We start from the raw sequence: 20,397 nt of genomic DNA, 5'->3' as shown, positions 1-20,397 counted from the left end.
CTAAACTTCAGCTGTTGCATTATGCAGACGGTAGGTACTTCATCGATATCTGGGTGGATATGTGGATGCATGGACAGACAAAACAGAGGAGAAAGCAGCCTGGGGACACTGCCGCACATACACCAAGAAATGAGCAGCTCAGAGAGAGAGGTACACGGCACGTCTCACTTCTCCAGCCATGACAGGACCCAGCCTCCCCAGGAGTTGCCGGATTTACACACAAGGCCTTAGTCACTAAGGCCCCCAAATCTCAAACTGGGCACTAATTTCACTCGCGCTATGAGACAGCAGGTATTAAACCATTCTTCCCAATTAAGATGATATTATGACACATTCTTAGTTTTTATATGCATTCCCCTACAAAGCTCAAATCCAAAGAGTTGCTTGAGTGAGTGAGTGAGTGAGTGTGCGTGTGTGTGTGTGTGTGTGTGTGTGTGTGTGCGCGCATGTGTTCAGGAAGGGAAGGGAAAACACTTGTGGGGTGTGATTATACCGTAAGAAGGGGGGAAAAAAAAAGTAACTTGAGACCTGGTATCTGAAGGAGGTATATTCAGGTTGGCAGCATTCATTGCCCTCTGTAAGCTAGGACTGATCTGGTTGCATGCTGTAGAGACCTGGCTTGCTGGAGGTGAACTGGGTCCCAGTCGCTGAACCATCATGGGACTGCTGGTGACCACTAGATTGTTGCAGCTGCCTTTTCCAATGGACTTGCACTGAGGCCCAAAGCCAAGAGCCCCTAAAAACAAATGAATCAGGTTAGCTTTCATGTCCCTTACATCAGAAATCAGTCAATACACACACGTGCACACTTACGTTGGGGCTCCTCTTTCAAGCCAGTCCTCGGATCATCTTTTTGTTCATTTTTAGGATTAGTGATACCAAAAGCATTCTGTAGTTCCAATTAAAAAGCCATCGCTGCAATAAAAACCCTACAATAAAAATCACCATTGATACAAAATGTGCTTACATTTCGCTCCTTCTACATAGAAGTACCCAGTTATTCAGAACCATATTCTATCATGTCCTTCCCTAAAGGGTCAAGGTGGTAAGTAGACGGGATTACTTGCATCTAGAAGTTTCTTCTAGAATAGCCCATGTTTTGGATCACCCAGCAAGGAAAGTTGACACTCCTGAACAAAACACATTTAACTGGTTTACTTCTTTCCAATTCCGGCCTTCTATGACACCTCTTTTAAGGGAGATAGTCTGGCCATATCTTTCCACTTCTGATTTCTCCTCTTCATCCCAATACATTGTCATCGGACATATACCCAATTAAAAAAAGATCAGGATGAAAGAGTAGCAAACGAAACACTCATTCTAAAAACAGGATGGTAACCAAGTCCAACATAGACTTCTCATTTCATTAGTAACAATCTCCAAACGCAGTAAAATTTGGTACGTACCCCAAGGAGAAAGGGAAAAAAAAGAAACCCACAAAAATCTGTGTCATGATGGAAAAGTGAAAAGCATCAAGAGAAAGTCGAACACCGCCATGAGTCACTTATAAAAAAAAAATAATCGTGGTTGGATCATTCTAGACATTCTTTTCACATGGATGTACTTTTTCAAACATTCTTTGCAAACTACCTGGTCAAGTCTCAGTGACTGTACACTCTGTTCCCATTTCAGACAAAAATAAATATGATGTCAGATTTTAACAAATTAGGCTCTAAAATTTTTTTCACCAAGTTCCCCATACTCCTCATTAATCTATCTGGGATCAAAGTAAGTAGAAAATCATCATGGTAACTTTGCTTAGCCCTAAGGGACATAATTTCCTATTTTGTTTTCCAGAAATTAAATCAACAACCAAAAAATGACTTTGTCATCTTTTGTAACATTCTCTTCTAAGAGCCCACAAAACTAAAGGATAAACAAGAACTCAGAGCAATAACCATACTCTCATCAATGAAACCACATCTCAAAAATGCTGAGAGAGTCACAGTGTTTTTAGCTGGCAGGAGCCTGCTTTTTAGTCCAGCCCTCTGGGAAATCTCAGTGGTAATTCACTTGCCCAAGGCCACACAGGGATTTCATGACAGAGCAGAAATGGATTCCACTTTGGTGTATTTTCATGGCACCTGTAAGCTTAAGTTTAGATACTGGATGCTTAGTTTCCTCCTTGGATACGTGCCAAGACCATTAGCTCCAACAGAAATTTCTCTAATTTTTTTTTCTCTCTACTCACCCACTGCTGCTTATACCTGATGTATCTTCTCATGCCTTGAAAGACCTATCACAGATAGTCTCTCTTCTCTCATAAACTCATACAACACTGTGCCCTCAGGTCCCCATCTTGACGCCAAAAGCAGTGGATGTGTTCTCGTGCAATGATCGTAAACTTAGTATTTTTGCAATTTCCAACAAGCTACATGCCATTTGCTTTTCAAACTCTCAATTTTCACCTTGGAAAGTGGCAATGTGATGGTTCGTGGCCTAGCCCGGTGGGTAAGACACTTGAAATGCCTCCCCAGGTTACATCACCGTAGCCACTGCTACTAAAAGCAACATCAGATGTCAGGTATTCAGTCAAATTCCATGTCACACATCGTCTGATTCCTTCTCCATAAAAAGGTGCTAATACCTACCTTTAAAACAAAGACATATTACCAGCTGGAACAGCACAACCAAAGAAATCCTACCTGAAGGCAAAGCATACTGATACTTTCTTCATCAAAGCTAAGAGGCCATATATTGTAAGGCACAGTATTCTTTTACATGAGGTAAGAACACGCTGCCGGAGAAACTAGTGTCGAGGCTTCAGAGACACTCTGATGTGGAAACACGCATACCTTACAATCAATAAATACGAACACGATCGGGAGCACCTTTCCATTTTCACTGCCTCAACTCAGAGGTCACCTCCTCCCCCCTCCCCTCCCCCACTGCCAGCTGGGCAGATGCGACCAGTGCTTTTCCTCCCCCCACCACCTCTCACAACACATCTGCCTCAGCACCTTTCGGGAACTGTAATGTTTACGTGCCTGTCACCTCCTCCTCTTTTATACCTTATGGCTCTCTAAAGACCTTGGCTGAGGCAGTTCTGCTTCCGCGGCACCTAGCGAGAGGGCCTGGACGACAGTACCCACCGAAGTGTGTCACTGAAGTTAAGAAGGAATGAATGAATGTGGACACAGAGAACAGGTTAGTGGTTCCGGGGGAGGGGTGGTGAAGGGACCTACAGTTCCACTGACAAAATAAGTAAGTCATGGGCATGTCCTGTACAGCGTGGTGACTATGGGTAATGATACTGTTTCGCATATTTGAAAGCTGTTAAGGGAGTCAATCTTAAAAGCCCTCATCACAAGAAAGAAAGAGAAGAAAGAAAGAAAGAAAGAAAGAGGAAGGAAGGACGGAAGGAAGGGAAAGGAAGCAAGGAAGGAAGGAAGGAAGGACGGAAGGAGGGAAGGAAGGAAGGGAAAGGAAGCAAGGAAGGAAGGAAGGAAGGGAAAAGAAGGAAGGAAGAAAGAGAAACGAAGGAAGGAAGGAAAGAAGGAAGGAAGGAAGAAAAAGAAAGAAAGAAAGAAAGAAAGAGAAAAACAAAGGAAGGAAGGAAGGAAGAGAAAGGAAGGAAGGAAGGAAGGAAGGAAGGAAGGAAGGAAGGAAGGAAGAGGAAAGAAGGAAGGAAGGAAGGAAGGAAGGAAGGAAGGAAGGAAGGAAGGAAGGATGGATGTGTGTAAGTACGTGTGGGTGGTAACCGGGCTTCCTGGGGGGATCATTTCACGGTGCGTGTAAATACGGAGTCCCCGTGTGGCACACCTGAAACCAATATGGCGTCACACGGCAGTTACACCTCAATGAACAAAAATTTTGATGAATGAATGAAAAATAAAAGACAGTTGCACATGAATATTAAAGAGTCACACATTATTTCCACTGAATCTCTCCTGGTTTTCAAAAGCAAACTCCAACTAAGTCCCCCTTGATGCTTCTCCACAGTACTGCCGACTAGGTCTGAGCCAAAGACGAAGCCGGTGGGAATAATTAGAAACCCGTCCTCCCGGGCAGCAACTGCCTGTTACCCTCCGCCCTGGCTTCGCACAGTCAGACCATCTCCTTGCTCTGTAACACAGAGACATTAACCCTCCCTTCCCCAGTGTCGCCTCATTGTTACCACACCACTTCCTCCTCCCAAACTCCCTGGCCACCTTGAATCTCATCTAACCACAGAGGAATGGCAGCGTCTGAAAGCACGAGGGTGAACAGTAAATGTATGGGAAACAGGCCACGATTGTGGCGCAGCCGTGAGAACGTTCTGGAAAATGGTACTGTCCCTCTCACGAGGGGAGGCAGACGATACTTTGACCAAGGTCCACGGTGCTCAATGCAACCATCCAACTCTAATGTTGTTTTCATGGTGCCAGACAGAAGGAGCACCCCCAGACCGCTCAGAAGCACGCTGCGCTCTGGAGGCAGCCTGACTTGGGGTGGCCCGCCTCCACCCCCGATGGCCATGTGACTCGGGCAATTACTGCAGCGTTTGTAGGCCTTGTCCCTATGTCCTCTCATCTGTAAAATGGGAAGAGCAATAACACTACCTCACAGGATCGCTGTGCATCTAGCACTGATCACACACGTAAAGGACCCCGCACGTTTTCTGGCACGTAGTAGGTAGTCGGGGGACGTCAGGTGTCAGTGTAGTCCCTGCTGCTATTATTATTCATGCCTCACACTGCTTTTTTGTTCCGTTCTCTTTCTTGAAGAAGAAAACACTTTCTTATAATTCCTTGCGCAAAACAAGATAGTAAATGATGCTATTTAATTCTCTACCCACTTCCAATATTCTCTCTGCTTTGAGGCCAGAGCCAACTTTTTAAGAACCAGGTGTCATCGCAGATAGAAGAGAAGTTTGCATTTGGCCAAGTTTGAATGTTCCTTGGCTTGTCACTCCCTGAAAACAAACCACACAACTTTTCTGTCTCCCAGATGTGCCAACTACTTGTGTGCTGGTTTTCGTTTTGAAATACCGCTTATTTTTAGAGACTGCATGATGTTTTTTAAAAACGTGTTTACTGCTCAAGGAAGGATCCGAGGAGATGGCATTCCGAGGACTACATACATTCTAGCCAAAATCACTGCGTGCTGGTGAGGAGTGCAAAAGTACTGCATTTTTGAGTCTCAGAACTGAGAAGTAATCTTCGCAGGGGCATGTTTTTAATTAACGTCTTCGTTAGTTAAAAGGGTTCTCTTGAAGTCCAACAGTGGATGGTGTCACAATTCTCCCTGCTGAGGCTACGCCCCTCAGAATGATTGATGTTTATCCACTGGTTCCTCTAGAAATGACAGAGATAAGGAGGGGGGACAGAAACGGCATATATGTGGGAGGGTCTTAGGGAGAGGTACCCAAAGTTTGTGGTTGTTATTATTCCTTTAACTGAACCTTACTGAATGCCTAAGCCAGGGAGCCCCTGGAGACACATGGACAGGGTCTTGGCCTCCATGAAGCCCTTATTCTGGCTACAGAGATGAATACCAAACCAACTATCCATTACAAAAGTGGCGATCCCTGCTTCTAGGCTGGGTCATATGAAATGGCTTTCTTCACAGGTCAAATATGACCAAATAAAAACAATTTCTATATGGTTCAACCTAACACAAACGCAGGTTGTTACGGAAACAGAAAAATAATACACATCGGGATTTGAGTCCTGTCTCCCCAACGCACTGGCTGTGTGACACTGGGCAAGGGCTCTAATGTCTCTGTGCCTTGATGTCCTATTCCCTAAAATGGGGACAGTGAAAGGATAAGTATCTATTAATATATGCCTTTCCATCTCTAAGGACCAGGATTTCCTTCCCATCCTTTCACTTTAAAACATTTCAGAACTGGGGCGCCTGGGTGGCTCAGTCGGTTAAGTGTCCGACTTCGGCTCAGGTCATGATCTCACAGTCCGTGAGTTCGAGCCCCGCATAGGGTTCTGTGCTGACCGCTCAGAGCCTAGAGCCTGTTTCAGATTCTGTGTCTCCCTCTCTCTGACCCTCCCCCATTCATGCTCTGTCTCTCTCTGTCTCAAAAATAAATAAACGTTAAAAAAAAATTAAAACATTTCAGAACTATAGAAAAATTGCAAGAACAGTACAATGAAGTCTATCTGTTTTGTCTATTGATAAACTGTATTTACCGCTTTATCCATCCAGCTCTCTATCTCTACATAAGATTACTGTTATTATTATTAATTTGTTGAACCATTTAAAAATATTCGAGATTTTTGTCCTTCACCCCTAAATACACAAAACCATAGAATAATCATCAAATTGAAGACATTTGGCAAGGACATATTAGCATGAAATATACCACTTATATTCAAATATTACCAATTATCCCAATAATACCCTTCAGAGCAGTTGTTTTCCAATCTAGGATCATGCATTTCAAGGAAAGGTTTTGAGACTCATGCTGAGGTAGGTTAGTAAATCACTGCATATCAGGGCACTGAAGGAAGATGAAAAAGCAGAAAAATGGAGGGAAAAAAAAACCAAGTGCAAATTAACAGCACGTAAGCACTACAGTGAGTACGGTTAGCACCCCAGCTCCACCATGGACTGCCTGTGTGACCTTAGACAACCTACTTAACCTCTCTGTGCCTCACTGTCCTGATCTCTAAAACGGGACTAATACGAGTACACACCTCACTGAGTTGTTTTGAGGATTAAAATATCTACAACAGGTCGTATATTTAGGGCTTGGCACTTAATAAATACATTGTAAGTGTTAATTATATTTTATTCAAGGACTTCCCTCATACCTTTCTGAAATTGTCTTTAATGCCTCTTCTCTCCGGAGTGACAAAGACTACAGGCTGGCACCCCCCTTTCCAAGACCTTCTCAACACGCAGTAGACTTCTCCCCCTGTGGATGGGCCCCGGCTTCAGGGCTCCCTCTTTCGTTCATATTCCGCCCGAAGACTGGAAATAAAAAAAGCTTGCATACTAAGCACACTCCACTTGCCATGTTGTATAGTAACAACTTAGCGCTTGTATGTGTGTAGCGTGTAACTCTGAATACGTCGAGGCACGGGTAAATGGCCAACACCACCAAATGATGAGAATCGGAAGGACATAACTGGCTTTTCTACCCAGGGCAAAGCATCTCAAGCTAGCAAATGTGACAAATGCTCAAAACTGCACGAAACCCTATGGAAGGTAAGGAATACCGGACATGGCGTCCTGCCTCCACAGAGCTTACCATCTGTCGAGACAAGACATACTCGCCTGGGAACAATCAGATAATGAGACTGGACTGTACAGGATTAAGCTGTACAGGAAGCTGAATTTCAGAGATGGGAGTTCAGAGGAGGGAGAGATCTCTGTGTTCCAGACAATTCATCGAAGAAGAAGAATTTTAACCACAAAGGCATTTCCCAGAGTTCTTCAGGAAGTCGAAGGGTATTCAATGATAACAAATATGGCAAGGTCATGGAGAGATCCATAGTCAAATAGCTTTGGGAAACCCAATGTAACAAAGTTAAATGTATCTTTCTATTACAGAGCCTTTACCCTTAGAGCTTTCAAAAATGCACATGCATATAATAACACTCCCAGCGGAGCAAATAAAAGGAAGGACGAGCACACGGACGAGAAGGAGATGCCTGAGTGTAGTCATGGAAACAGCAGGAGCAGGCAAGGCGTGTGCTGGGGCGAAAGGAAGAGGAGTCAGGGCTGCCTGTAGGAGGAGGCTCTGTCTGACCAGGAGAACGGGAGGAGACAGACTCAGGACTGCTTTGTCGTCCTGGAGAACTTGCTCTAACAACCTGCAGTAGGTATTCATCAATGGCTCCAAACCCAGCTGCGAATCAGTGTTTCCAGATTCACAGGCTCCCCCTGTGAATTACTGCAGACTCACAGGTTCCCCCTCCCACCAACAAGGCCAGAAGCGACTGGTGCAACGGGCCAGCCGGCAGCCACCTGGACCCTGTGCCGTGGTGGTGGTGCGCCCGCTGAAAGCCAGCCCTGCCCAAGAATAATCGGGAGGCCTCGGGGACAAAGCTGGAGGCGCACGTGAACCAGAAGCCACCCGCAGGCTGGTCAAGGACAGAAATAAGGAGGTGCCGCTCATGGAAGCAAGAATAAGGTGGAGGGTTTCATAATTGGTTGACAAAGATCCAGGAGATGGAATTTAAAAAGGAGGGGGGAATCACATAAAGACTAGTTTGGGGGAACTCCACTGCAAAGTGAGGTACTTCCTCCCAGCCAGTAAACGGCCGAACCTGAATCCAGAGTAATGAAGATTCCCACGAGGGCATGCACTTCTCCCACTACTTTGCCCTCGGGAGCGCAGCTGGTATCTACCAAGTTTACCCCACAAAGAATACAACTTTCACACCAACACTCTTTGTCAGCATTCTGGAATGTTGGCCCCCTAGTACAGAATCACCAGCATTACTCATTGCATTTGATCCCTGCATTAAACGGGATCGTACTTATACCCCGAGAGATTAAAAAATATCGTATTCCTTTCTGTACCACTCAGGGGCCCAGATTCCTAGACATGAAGCCTCAGTCTTGCTCCCCACCACCAGGCACTGCTGCTAAGACGTTATTAATACACAGCTCTGAACCACCTCACAAAGATGTAAAGATACATTAAACAACATTCCCGAAGTGTATATGCTGAAGTCCCATCAGTCAGCTATTGTACATCAATTATCAACTAATTAGTACAGAGTGCTTATGCTGACCCTTCTGTTCTCCCTTGTAATGATTTGCCAAGTTAACTGAGAGCTGCTATGCTCCGTAGAGACTCTGACTTTAGCAAGAGTGTTAAATAAAGTTCACCAACAATTAGCCTAGAAAACCAAAGAGGAAATGTAAGCACATTTTACTGCTTTTCCCTCGACAAATTTTCTAACAATCCCATGGGAAGAAAGGAGATATATTTGTTAAATAAGCAAATGATTACTCTGAAATATGGTAATACCAGTGCAGGCATGTTTAGGAATGTACTGCTCGGTGATCGGGTATTTATTTCCCGTGTCTCTGCACCGTGCTAGAGTGTATACGCCAGGGAGGGCGGGTCCACAGATGGCTCTTGCTTACAATCTAATGTAATGGGCTTAAACCATGGGAGTAATCTTTAAAAATAAAAGAGTTCAAGATGAAATAATTACACTGGCTCTATGAGGAGAGGGCTTCCATAAATAGTAAGAAAGGCTGGGAGCAAAGAGGGGAGGGCGCAGACTCTAATGGGAGAAAACTGCCTCTGTCCCGCCTCGAGAAGGTCACATTTATTAACCGCCACCTGTGGGCTTGGGGCCTTGCCGTACGAATGGAGCCCTAGTGTTGGGTTAGCCCTCAAAGAGCATCTGACCAGCTGGAGAGAACTGTAACCAATGCATGAAACGATCAGGAAACACCCAATCTTAAACTCAGTTGCCATCATGCTGAGCGCATCAAGTGTCCAAACAAGAAAAACATCTGCAAAAACTGGAGGGGGCTTGGTGGAAGGGGTAAGGCTGGGTCTCAGCCTCTTGATGCTGGAGGGGAGAGGGCAGCACAAAGAGTGGGTGGGCCACAGCGAGGAGGGAAAGTGGTGTGGAGGCAGCACGGTGAAGCAGAAAAGAATGGGAATACTGGGGCCAGCCGTGTGACCTTGGGCAAGTTCCTTAAACTCTCTGTGCCTCTGTTTCCTAATCGGGAAAGTGGGGGTGGTAAGTGTACCTATCTTCACGAGGCTGTTTGGAGAACTAATAAGTCAATGGGTGTAAAACACTTAGAATAGTGCCCAGCGCACAGAAAGTACTCTATACGCCACAGGGATTCACATTCTGATTAAAGATTTTCAGATTATATGGGACCTCCTAGGCCAGCCCCCTGTCCCCCTCGAGAAAGCTATAGTGTTTGGGCACACCTGTGATGTGCTGAGGAACTATGAAGGGGACAGTCTAACTATTTATAGCACATATGGAAACAGAGCAAAGACTGAAGACAGGAAGCCAAGCTAGGACACTGTGGCTACGATCTCAGGATGCAGTGATGAGGCTTGGGACAAGTCGGGCAGAAGCAAACACAGAGTAACCTCAAATGACCTTAGAAAGAAAGCAGAAAAGAAGGTTCTTGAAAGGCCTATAAGAAGTACTAGATTACAAAGTCTTCTCCAAAAATCAAGGTCATGTTTTCCCTGAGCTGCCATACGCACCCCCCTCCCCGACAGCCCCAAGTCAACCGGAAGCAAAGATGGAAGGAGAAATGGAAAGCAGCCCACTGGTGAGACCCCTCCCCGTATGGACCAGTGACTGGGGACCCTCTGTCAGAGAGCAGGTGCCCCACATGTATTTGTTGGGCGAATGAATACAGAAAAAAAACCTTTAGGGCAACCCATAAGGCAGGGCGAGTTCAAACCACAAATGTAGTTGAGAAGTTCCCACTTAAATGTATCATAAATGGAAGAAAGACAATAATCCTTGGTGAACACAACTGTTGGAGACACTGGTCTCCAAAGTACTGAACAGCTGGGAACATTACTAATTTGCCTCCCTTTCTCCACACTCCCCCCCCCCACACACACACACACTCAACATGAAAGGAGCGTAGTCTAAATCACTCAATGCAAATCAATAGAATTTTTTTTTTCAGCATCTAAGAGCTGGTTCAGAGGCAAAATCCCATTCAATCCTTCGTATTAGAGATAGCTTCTTAGTTCTAAAAGGCAAGTCTAACACAGTCATCATTAAGAGCTGCTAGGCTCTCTCTGTTTTCCCTCAAACCATAATTCCTCAGAACTGTCCGAAGAGACACATACTCTACCATAAATATTTTCAGTTACATATGCTACATGGGCTGGCAAGTCCAGATGGGATGCCCAGAAGCATCAGACCCAGAGAAGAGGCAATGATTATGGAGATTACACTTTCCTACATTAAAAATTCAGTCACCCATCTTCTAAGAACCAGACAGCACCCAGCTTCCTACACCCAGAAGTCCCCAGGGCTGAGAGACTGCCTCTAGGCCATAGCCTCTGGACACTGTGCTCCAAAAAAGCCCATGAGCAGTCCAGGTATATGGCAAGAAGATGTGCTGAGCTATGATTTATCACTTGTGTTCCTTTGTCCCAGAGGGGTTATTGTAACAGAGCTAAAAGTAGATGCTGTTTGATTCCATCCTCTCTCCTAGTCCTGTGTAGAACTGTAACCCCACTGAGATACCCAGGTGCTCTGAGGAGGAAGCCAGGAGAAGGGGAGAGTGCCCAAAGTCAAGGAAGGCAGTGGGGGCGGGGCTCATGGCTGCATGACAAACCTACAAAGACCAGACTCTGCATCTGGGACTCCGGCCCCTGCAGTTGCTTGTGGCCGAGCAATGCACAGACCAACACACTTCTAGAGACCCTATGGGCCTGGTCAGTGGGCACCTCAGCAAGAATCTGTGGACCACGAACCAGGAAAGCTCTTGGAATGTTCTGCTCTGTACAAAGATCCTGGGATCTTGCTTCACCCCAGCAAGATAGTAGGCATCCCCAGGCAACGATGACTGACTAAAGTTCCTACTCACCAACAAGATGGGGTTTTTGAGTCTGATTTGTTTTGACTTAAAGGAGATAGTTCAAAAAAACATTTCTTGTACATGCATTGGTGAAATAAATTATGAAGGTATCTCTAAAATATTTTCAGTAAGGATGACTGTTCAGACACTAATCTTAGCAAGACCATTCTAACTCTAAATTATCAAAATACAGTCCATATAATTTGCTTCCAAATAAACTTACCCCATCTAAGTACATAAAGTCACGTGGCACTTAGAGATAGGCAGGTTTCAGAGTCACAGAACTTTGAGAAATCAAATTAGGTTTTAAGGCTGAGGAAGTAGTGAAAAAATAAATCACCTCTGCCAAATTTCACGGGGTATCCCTTCCCTTTCTTCTTCTAGCTGTTAAATACTAGTCAGCCAAATCTACTCTCCTAGGTATTCATCTTGAAATGATGGATATATCCAGAAAAAAATAATAAAAGGAATTCATATCTTTTCTTTGGTCTTCTTCCATCCAGCACACCAAGCTCTCTGTGGTGAACCACCTCAAGGTTCAGAAGAGATTCTGCTCCCCGTTCAGAATTCTAGGACCAAGGAAATGGACAACTTCTTCCCTCCTTGTTTCAACACAGTGGGAGCCTTTGTTTGCAAAGACTTTCCCACTACCTTCTTTCAAAAATGTGTCAGTCAGAGCGATCTGGGGGAGGGTGCAAAAACATGGCGGCTGGGATGGTTGCTGTTACACCTCAGGTGAGGCGTCAGAGGGACGAAGATTGAGAAATCTTGCATGAATACCGGCTGTTCTGTCATGGGACACCAGCGGCGCGGGGAATGGTGGTAACACCTCCGTCCAGAGGAGGAAAGAACAGAGTCAGAAAGAAATTTGTAAAGAAGACATATAATTCAGCTCGACTGATTTGTTTTTTGACACGTAGCCTTGAAAAGAACAATTCTACCTCAGATTCTTGGCAACTGCACACTGATTTTTTGATAAGTTTTAACATGCATTTCACTAAATGCGTGAAGGGAGAGTGAGGGAGAGAAAGGCCAGGTATCCAAAGACAGGGAGGCTTGTCAGATTTCTCTTTTCTGTGTCATTTTTGTGTAGTCGGTCAAATGAAAATTCAAAACCATATAATTAGATGGTTGTTTATACATGATTAAGCATGAGCTCACTGGACTTTACATGCCAAAAAGTCAGAGATGTGGTTAAGGGCAAGAAGGAACTATTAATAAAAGGAAATAAAGCTGTAATACATTTTTCACTTATGAATAAAAATAATTCAAAGGTCTCTAGATGGAAAAAGAAAGAAAAAAATCAACCATGAGTAGGGGCAAGAAACCAGATAATTTTGTAAATGGCTAGAATTCATGTGATGTAAAACATAAGCCGCTGGTAGGAAAAAGCTTTTCCTCCTCTATGAGTCTAATCCGATTTTTGTTTCTTGTAAACATAACTCACAACGAGAACATAACAAAACTTACCTGTATTATATTTCTTTAGAATTGTTCTGGGAAATAGTTAAGCAAGGAGATGTCATGCGCTCAAAAGAGTTACTTGGTTCTCTTCATGACCGTCCCCACCAGTAATTCTCCCCAGAGAAACCAAAAGCTGTCTGCTTCCTTCAAAAAGGCAAGCGTCCTTCCATTTATCACAGATGCAGAATTTTTCTTCCCCAAAAGAAGTGACCCCAACAAGAGCAGGGTTTAGCTGCCCATAAACTTCACACGTGGAAAGAGATCCCCCAGAGAATCTGTGATCTCAGCTTGGGGCTCTCAAAGGTGGTGAATCACCTGCTCCCAGAGATCAAACACCAAGCTCTGGATGAGGTCAGTGGGCAAGTCTTTTAGAAGACACAAGAATGGAGTGATCCAGGATCAGCCGACTTCTTCCCCCTTAGGTAAGGTGTTTGAGCCATTACTATCACCCTCTCCCTGCGGTGAAAATACACCAATACATCATCCCCGGAGGCCACCTAGGCAAATGCAAAACCCTGACATGGTTTGACAGCGGGTCCTATTGCTGCCCTACAACCACACCAACTCTTTGGGTTGACAATGACTGGTATCTTCACACACGAATGCTGTGACATACACAAGAGCCGACCGATCAGAACGAGCAAAGCCCATAGGAAACCCAACGTACTGTTCTTAAGACTGAGACTGAAACGAATCTACTAACATTCAAAAAGCCCACAATGCCTAAGAAGCATTGACTTTTACAGCCTCTGAGAGCAAGGTCTCCAAGTCACTTCAGTTCCCAATCTGTCAGAGGGAACTTCCATCTCTCTCTCTCTCCCCCCGCTTCTCCTCCTCTGCACCGCCCCCACCTCACACACATAATATGAACATCAACCAGCTCTGACTCCCAGACCTATCCTCAATCCTGTACGTACATACCTGCCCGTTGAAATCTGAATGGAATACACTTCATTTAAAGCTATGTGGCAAACTACACAACATAGGAACTCCTTAAAAGTTTGTTTTCAAGAAACTAAGATGATCACAGAATATATAACTAAAAAGGCCCAGACACTTGAGACAACAGCACAATACTCACAACTAATTTGGCCATGTTAACCTATAGAGCCTTATGTATTACCTATGCGTCTTACTTATGAAATATGGACTCTGCTCTAAAGATACTTTTTAATTATTGACCTAATTTGGTCAAATAAAGTTCTTAACAATATTCACTTCGATGAGCCAGAAATTCATGGCTTTTTGTCTATAACATTGAAGGAAGGGGGAAAATCTTGCTAAAGTAATATACGCTGATGATTTGAAATAGTTTAATATCTACCATAGTTCCAGATAAGAAATGTGACGATTTATTTCTAAACAATGTGTGGCATGTAACTCAAAACCGCTTTTCATCAATAATTAATATTAATAATTAACAAGTATAAACAACAAAAATACCTCTTGGAAATGTTTCAACCCGGCCCTTTCCTCATTCCACAGCCTGCCTACTGCCCCCCTTTACCCTCTACGTGGGGTTAATGACTAAACTTCCCTCCTCTCTGACATGCAACACTACCCAGCAGCAATCTTCCCAAGAATGTGTGCACAAATGCACAAGACCGAAAAGAATAAAAGTCTTATCAAAGTCACCTGAATCTGGCAAACACATTTCTAAATTAGCATCTGCGGTTACAATCCACTCAATAGCGAATTAGGTTTTCCTCCAGGACAGAAATCCACCCCAAACATCTACGCTCCTGCTTACAGATGGAATGTTTTACGCCTTTAATCCAGGGATTAGCCTAGTAATAAAAATTAAACACTCCTCTAGATAAACATAGCGGAAGGAGACCATAATGCAAAAAAAACTGCCCATTTAAAAAGAGGCCAGAGCCACCGTACCAGGAATTTACTTGGCAGTCATTCTGAAGAGCAGTCAGTTGGACTGTTTAAAACGACATGGTTGTCCTTTCTACATCTTGATGGTTTTGCAGAAAAGCGTCTTTAGAGTCAAACACATCTCTTATACCAAAGGTGTTTTCACCATCTGCCTCTTCAACCTTTCCGGCCACCTGCCCTAGCACTTGGCATTTAAATTTGTCAGTCCCCTGAAATTCCTCTCCTCCGGCTACTCCTTCCCTCGCCGAACTAAACACTAGCCAGGTCGTATCCTGAGTTCCTGAAGTTCAGCGTCACGCCGTGTTGTAATTTCTCACAGCACGTACAGATTCGACCAGCCCTGACCCCCTTCCTCCACATACCTCCAGCCTCCAGCCTCCGATCCAGACGTGACCATTATTCCTCCTGGAAAGTGGTCGGAACCCCCAGCAAATCACCTCCTGCTTAAGCTAAGTTGTTCATGTTCCCAGGCTGTTTGGTCACTGACATTCGGAAGGGCTGGAAGCAAGAGGCCCTCCCCACTAGGGAGTTCCCAGACCACAGGCAGCGTCTGTCTGTGTAAAGGTGCAGGGATAAAGGTGTTTACATCTTTTTCTTGGCTGGGGACCTCAGACAGCTGTGCAGTGTATTTCACATACATTTCCAGGGCAACCTGCTCTCTGGCTTCACAATGTCCTGGCAGGCACACTCAGGGACAGCTAGGACCTTTAGCAAAGGCTGGTGTGCCCAGAGAAAAGCATCTGACACATGCAGCCTAAGAAAGTATGTCTCAGGGCGCCTGGGTGGCTCAGTCAGTTAAGTGTCCAACTTCAGCTCAGGTCATGATCTCACAGTCTGTGAGTTCAAGCCCTGCGTCAGGCTCTTTGCTGACAGCTCAGAGCCTGGAGCCTGCTTGGGATTCTGTGTCTCCCTCTCATTCTGCCCCTCCCCAACCCCCCCAACCTCTCTCTCAAAAATAAACATTAAAAAAAAAATTTTTTTAAAGTAAAAAAAAAGAAACAATGTCTCCCTTCAAGTGGAAACGCTGATGAAGTCAGCCAACCCTGCCGCACAAACAATACTGGGCAGGTCATTAACTTGCGTGTTTCAGACGGCGGCGATGAGCTCACCCACCTTTCTGGAAGTGCTATTTTAGCTGCTGAGTTTATACAAATAAAACCCGTAATTTTCTAATGGCTAAACTAGGAATGTGTTCGAAAATAGCTAACTCGCAGAGAACCCTGCAAAAGCCACACAGGGACCTCACGAAGGTGAGCCTGCGCAGTCTGTTGTTCAAGTTCGCATACATCTTCATAATTGCTACTACATATGTATTACCTTGACAGTAAGCAACCACAAAGGCGACCCGGGGATTTTTTTTTTTTTTTTAAAGTTAGGCGGTTACTGCTGCATTGTGTTTTCTCCCTCTCTTTCTTTTCCTTTTGCAAGAGAAAAAGTAAGTTAGTCGTTAACTACACAAAGGAGTTAACATTTAACTTGAACACTGTGAGTGCTTCAGCTCTCGACCCCCCCCCCCCTTTCTTATTAGAGTGAAAATAGGTTCAGGAAGTCTCTTACTAATTGTCACAGATACTGGATGAGATCTGACTACATCATTTTGCTGGCTGCACTCACAGGAGGCCCCGGGGGTCGTTCATCCACAGGCCCCTCCAGGCTGCCCAGAATCCCTGCCCGCCCCCTCCCACCCCACACTCCCATCGGTGACGGCGCTCTATCTCCCCTGTAACTCCTCAGGTAATGTTATTTTTGCGTCTTCCGTGTTACTGATCACTTCTGCCTTATGTATCAGGTCTGTTGCTCCCCCTACACTGGCGGGTCTATGAGGACAGAGAACATCCCACCCCTCAGCCCCAGAGTGCCAGGCCTCAGTGCCAGGCACAGGGCACATGCTCAGGAAATGTCCAGGGACAGGGAGTGCCCAGACCACGCCCACGCAGTGGGGACCGTTTCAGCAGGGGCCTCTCTCCACAGGTGGGCGGGGGAAAGGTGCCTACGAGAGTGGTGTTTTATTACTTAAAATAGGGCGGGTGCTGGGAGGCCCAGACATGGGGTGGCAGAGGGGATGTCTCTTTTCTGAAGCCCCTGCATTCCTAAGCTGTTCCCTCTCTCACTCCCCAACCGACAGGGGACACCTCACTGCACACACAGCCCACCCTACGGAGGCAGCGACCGTCTGACCAACCTGTCACCTTTTCCGTGAAGCCCCCTACGGAAACAGGAGGCTCACACACTTGTCGCCCCTCTCCCCGTCCTTAGCCATCCAGAAGCACCGCGATGGAGGTGCACAGGCTACCTGGATACCCACGTGGTGATCAGATTTCCTCACCAAGAACTGATGACACTCTTCCTGCGGCTGCTGCCATTACTACTAATTGCTAATAATAATACACCGATGCATTAAAAGCACACGAAAGCTAACGTTAATGGAAAGCCTACTCGGTACTCGGTAGCAGGGAAGGATGTCTGGCCCTAGGCCTGGATGAACCCATTCGCCTCGCAGAACAATGCTCAAGACTACCATCCCATGTCACAGAGGAGGCAAACTGGGAGTTCAGAAAACACAGTGACTTGAGAAAAGTGAGGATTCAAAGCCGGTTAGTCCCACTCCAGAAACACGCAAGGACGTCTAAGGGCTCACACGTTCTTCCCCATCACCCTTCACACAACTGGACAAGTCCTACTAAGTGGGGAGGACAGGGGACAGACGGTCACTGATCCTTCTCCCAACGCTACCACACTCACCCAAACACCTTCGTTTCCACACGTGAGCAAGAGTCAGGAACGACACCTTCAACCGTTCCATGCAGGTGCCACAAAGAGTGTCATGTGTGCAAGCACAAGCAAGTGACATTCTTCTAACCTCCACGGTAGCGGCTAAATGTCTATCATATAACCCTCCTCACTTTCAGGAATTTTCAGGAGATGACGTCAACTTCGTGTGTTTGCTCGTTCATCCGGCGGGTAAACCGTACTAGGTAAGAGCAGGTAACATGCAGATCACAAGAATTACAGCGCACATGGAGGTCTGATAACATGAGGTAAGATCACAAAGCTGTCGGGACACTGAGGGGGAGAAGATGATGATAATGACGGTGGGTGGCATTTAGGAACACAGTGTGAAAACACTCGTCGGCATAAATCTTACTACAGGAGGGACTCACTCATTCTCTGTCCCTTTAACAGTGTTGTATGCACATGACTCATCAGGACATATGTTAAGGATATAAACAGGACAGGTGTGTGCACACACACACGCACCCAGAGAAGCACAAAGATAACCACACTACGTAGCAGGTGCCACAAGAAGTAACTAGGAGGTGCCCTTAAGTGACAAGGTGCTATACCCTTTCTACTAGAAATCAACAAGTGCTTAGAGCAGTACAAATAACATTAAAGGGGGTCTTTTCTAAAATTCTGCCACGGTAGGGGCGCCTGGTGGCTCAGTCGGTTAAGCGTCTGACTCAATTTCAGCTCAGGTCATGATCTTGAGGTTCGTGGGTTCAAGCCCCTCATTGGGCTCTGTGCTGACAGCATGGAGCCTGCTTGGGATTCTCTTTCTCCCTGTCTCTCTCTGCCCCTCCCCTGTTAGCTGTCTCTGTCTCTCTGTCCTTCTCTCTCTCACAAACATAAATAAAACATTAAAAAATTAAAACTAAATCATGAAATTCTACCTCAGTAACACAAGATTTGATCTTTCAAAACTGCACAGACCTAAAAGCAGAGTCTGATCAGCCATCAACTGTCCCCAGGCATGTGACTGTGCTCTCCTTTCGCTCTGCAGTAAAACCAGTCACAGGAGAAGGAGAGACATGTGGATGTATGGGTGGGTGTGGTCAGTGGTATGGGGACGAGAGGGTGTAGGCCAGAGTCAAGTCACAAGGCCAGGAAGCCAAGCCTCGTCTGTGGCTAAGCAACTGTGTGAACTTGACCAGACCACTTGGGCTAAACCTCCCTGTCAAGCCTGGCTTGGTGAAATCATAATAAATTATCTAGCCCCTGGTGGGGCATAAACCCGATACTCAGTAAGTGTTAATTTTCTTTCGTATACCTGCAGATCACAATGAAAACCCTTCATCTCTTGTAATCTAAAAGACTAACTGTAAACCAGAATAAATAATGAAGTCATTTGAAGGACACCCCTCATGAGAAAAAAGGCATCCCTGTGCCCACCATGCTTTGAATGCATAGATTTACATGCCAAGAAGGAGTAACGGAAATCACGTTTCCAACCTCCTTTATCATACGGGTGGTAAAATTCAAGTCCAGAGGTGGAAAGTGACTTTCTCCAGAACACACAGCCAGTTAATGGCTGAATCAGGACAAAATCCCAGTAATCAGCTGCCCAACTAATTCCCCTTTCTACTGTATCCTTCTAGATCCACGGGACTGTCAGTTATAAATGACGCTTAATGGCATCAATGCCTCTGTGGCCATTAAAAATGTCTCTCACCTTCAAATTAGAGTGAAGATGGAAAATGGTAAGTTCCTCCCACACAACGGGCACTGAATGCGGGACAGGAGTGTTGAGGAAGAGATGGGCGGTCGGGGGAGAAGAGGAGTGAGCACAGGAGAAGGGATCGGGAGTGAAGAGCGACACAGAGGCCCCCTACTTTACAACTGTGCCTAAACGGAAGCCCCCCTTCAGCCCAAAAGCTGAATCTGAAAACACCCCCAGACGGATTTCTCCTTCCCTCTGTCTAGAAGCCTCTTAGAGGAGACAAAAGACACCGCTCTCCCAGATTAGACAAAATCTATGAGTGCTCAGGCGGAAAGGGAAACGAGACTGTTTACCTGCAATAGTTTAAAAGACAGGTTCAGTTGGAGTTTTCATAAATCCCTTCAACCTTAGGTTTTGGCAGAAGCACTTCCAGACCGCAGGTTCCGGGGGATCCCAAGCCTGCTTGTTTATCCGCCAGACGTGAACCTTCACAGAACCCGGGCTGCTCTGGGACAGCAAGCATCCAGTTAAGGAAGAGGGGTGAAAAATCTAATTCCAACCTACCAAACTCGACAGCATCATTTTAAAAAAGATTCCCATCTCAAAGAAAGTCTATGAGCAACGAGGGAGGCTACAAGGCCATGATTACGCCCCGGCATCGTAATCATTGCGGAAGAATTGTCCAATTAGCAATCCCACACTTAGGGAGTTCCGTCGCGTTGTGGCCTGTCTTCATCTGTTTTGAGGGAAAATTCTGCCTTCGGGAGTCCGAAATAATGACAGAACTCTTCACCATGTCTGTGAGTTTGGATGGAGTCCCCAGGGTACACAGCAACCTTGCCTGGTAATGCAGCAGAGAAATCACCTGTTCCTGCTTAAACCTGCTCACACCCTCCACAGCCAGGAGAGGCCCTGGCTGATGTCCTGGAGGAAAGGACAACCTCTGGAAGGTGACAGAACCAAGAGCATCTGGGGTTAGGATCCTCAGTCCTTCTTGAGCCAAACTCTTACCTACAGGCCTCGCAAAAAAAAAGGGTCTAGAAAACATAGAAACATCATCTAAGGTTCTGTAAAATTCTGTTTCACAAGTATTTACGTGATGCCCAGTTCACATGGGTCTTGGACACCTGGAA

At 45.6% G+C, this 20,397-nt stretch overlaps 1 protein-coding gene across 4 annotated transcripts in view; it reads right to left on the bottom strand.

The window, feature by feature from the left end:
• The window catches only part of GLIS3 (GLIS family zinc finger 3), a 444,686-nt gene that overhangs the window by 300,082 nt on the left and 124,207 nt on the right, over nucleotides 1-20,397 (bottom strand). For 3 of the 4 annotated variants that reach the window (XM_049632910.1, XM_049632924.1, XM_049632916.1), the window contains exon 3: nucleotides 529-736. The exons of the other annotated variant lie outside the window; for it this stretch is intronic. In XM_049632910.1, the coding sequence (XP_049488867.1) occupies nucleotides 529-736 (208 nt within the window). The remainder of the gene's footprint in view (nucleotides 1-528; nucleotides 737-20,397) is intronic. 4 annotated transcript variants of the gene reach the window in all.

Source organism: Panthera uncia, chromosome D4 (genome assembly GCF_023721935.1).
Source record: "Panthera uncia isolate 11264 chromosome D4, Puncia_PCG_1.0, whole genome shotgun sequence".
In the NCBI taxonomy this organism is placed as follows: Eukaryota; Metazoa; Chordata; class Mammalia; order Carnivora; family Felidae; genus Panthera; species Panthera uncia.
Note: the sequence above shows the minus strand (reverse complement) of the source record. Positions and strands in the feature narration are given on the sequence as shown.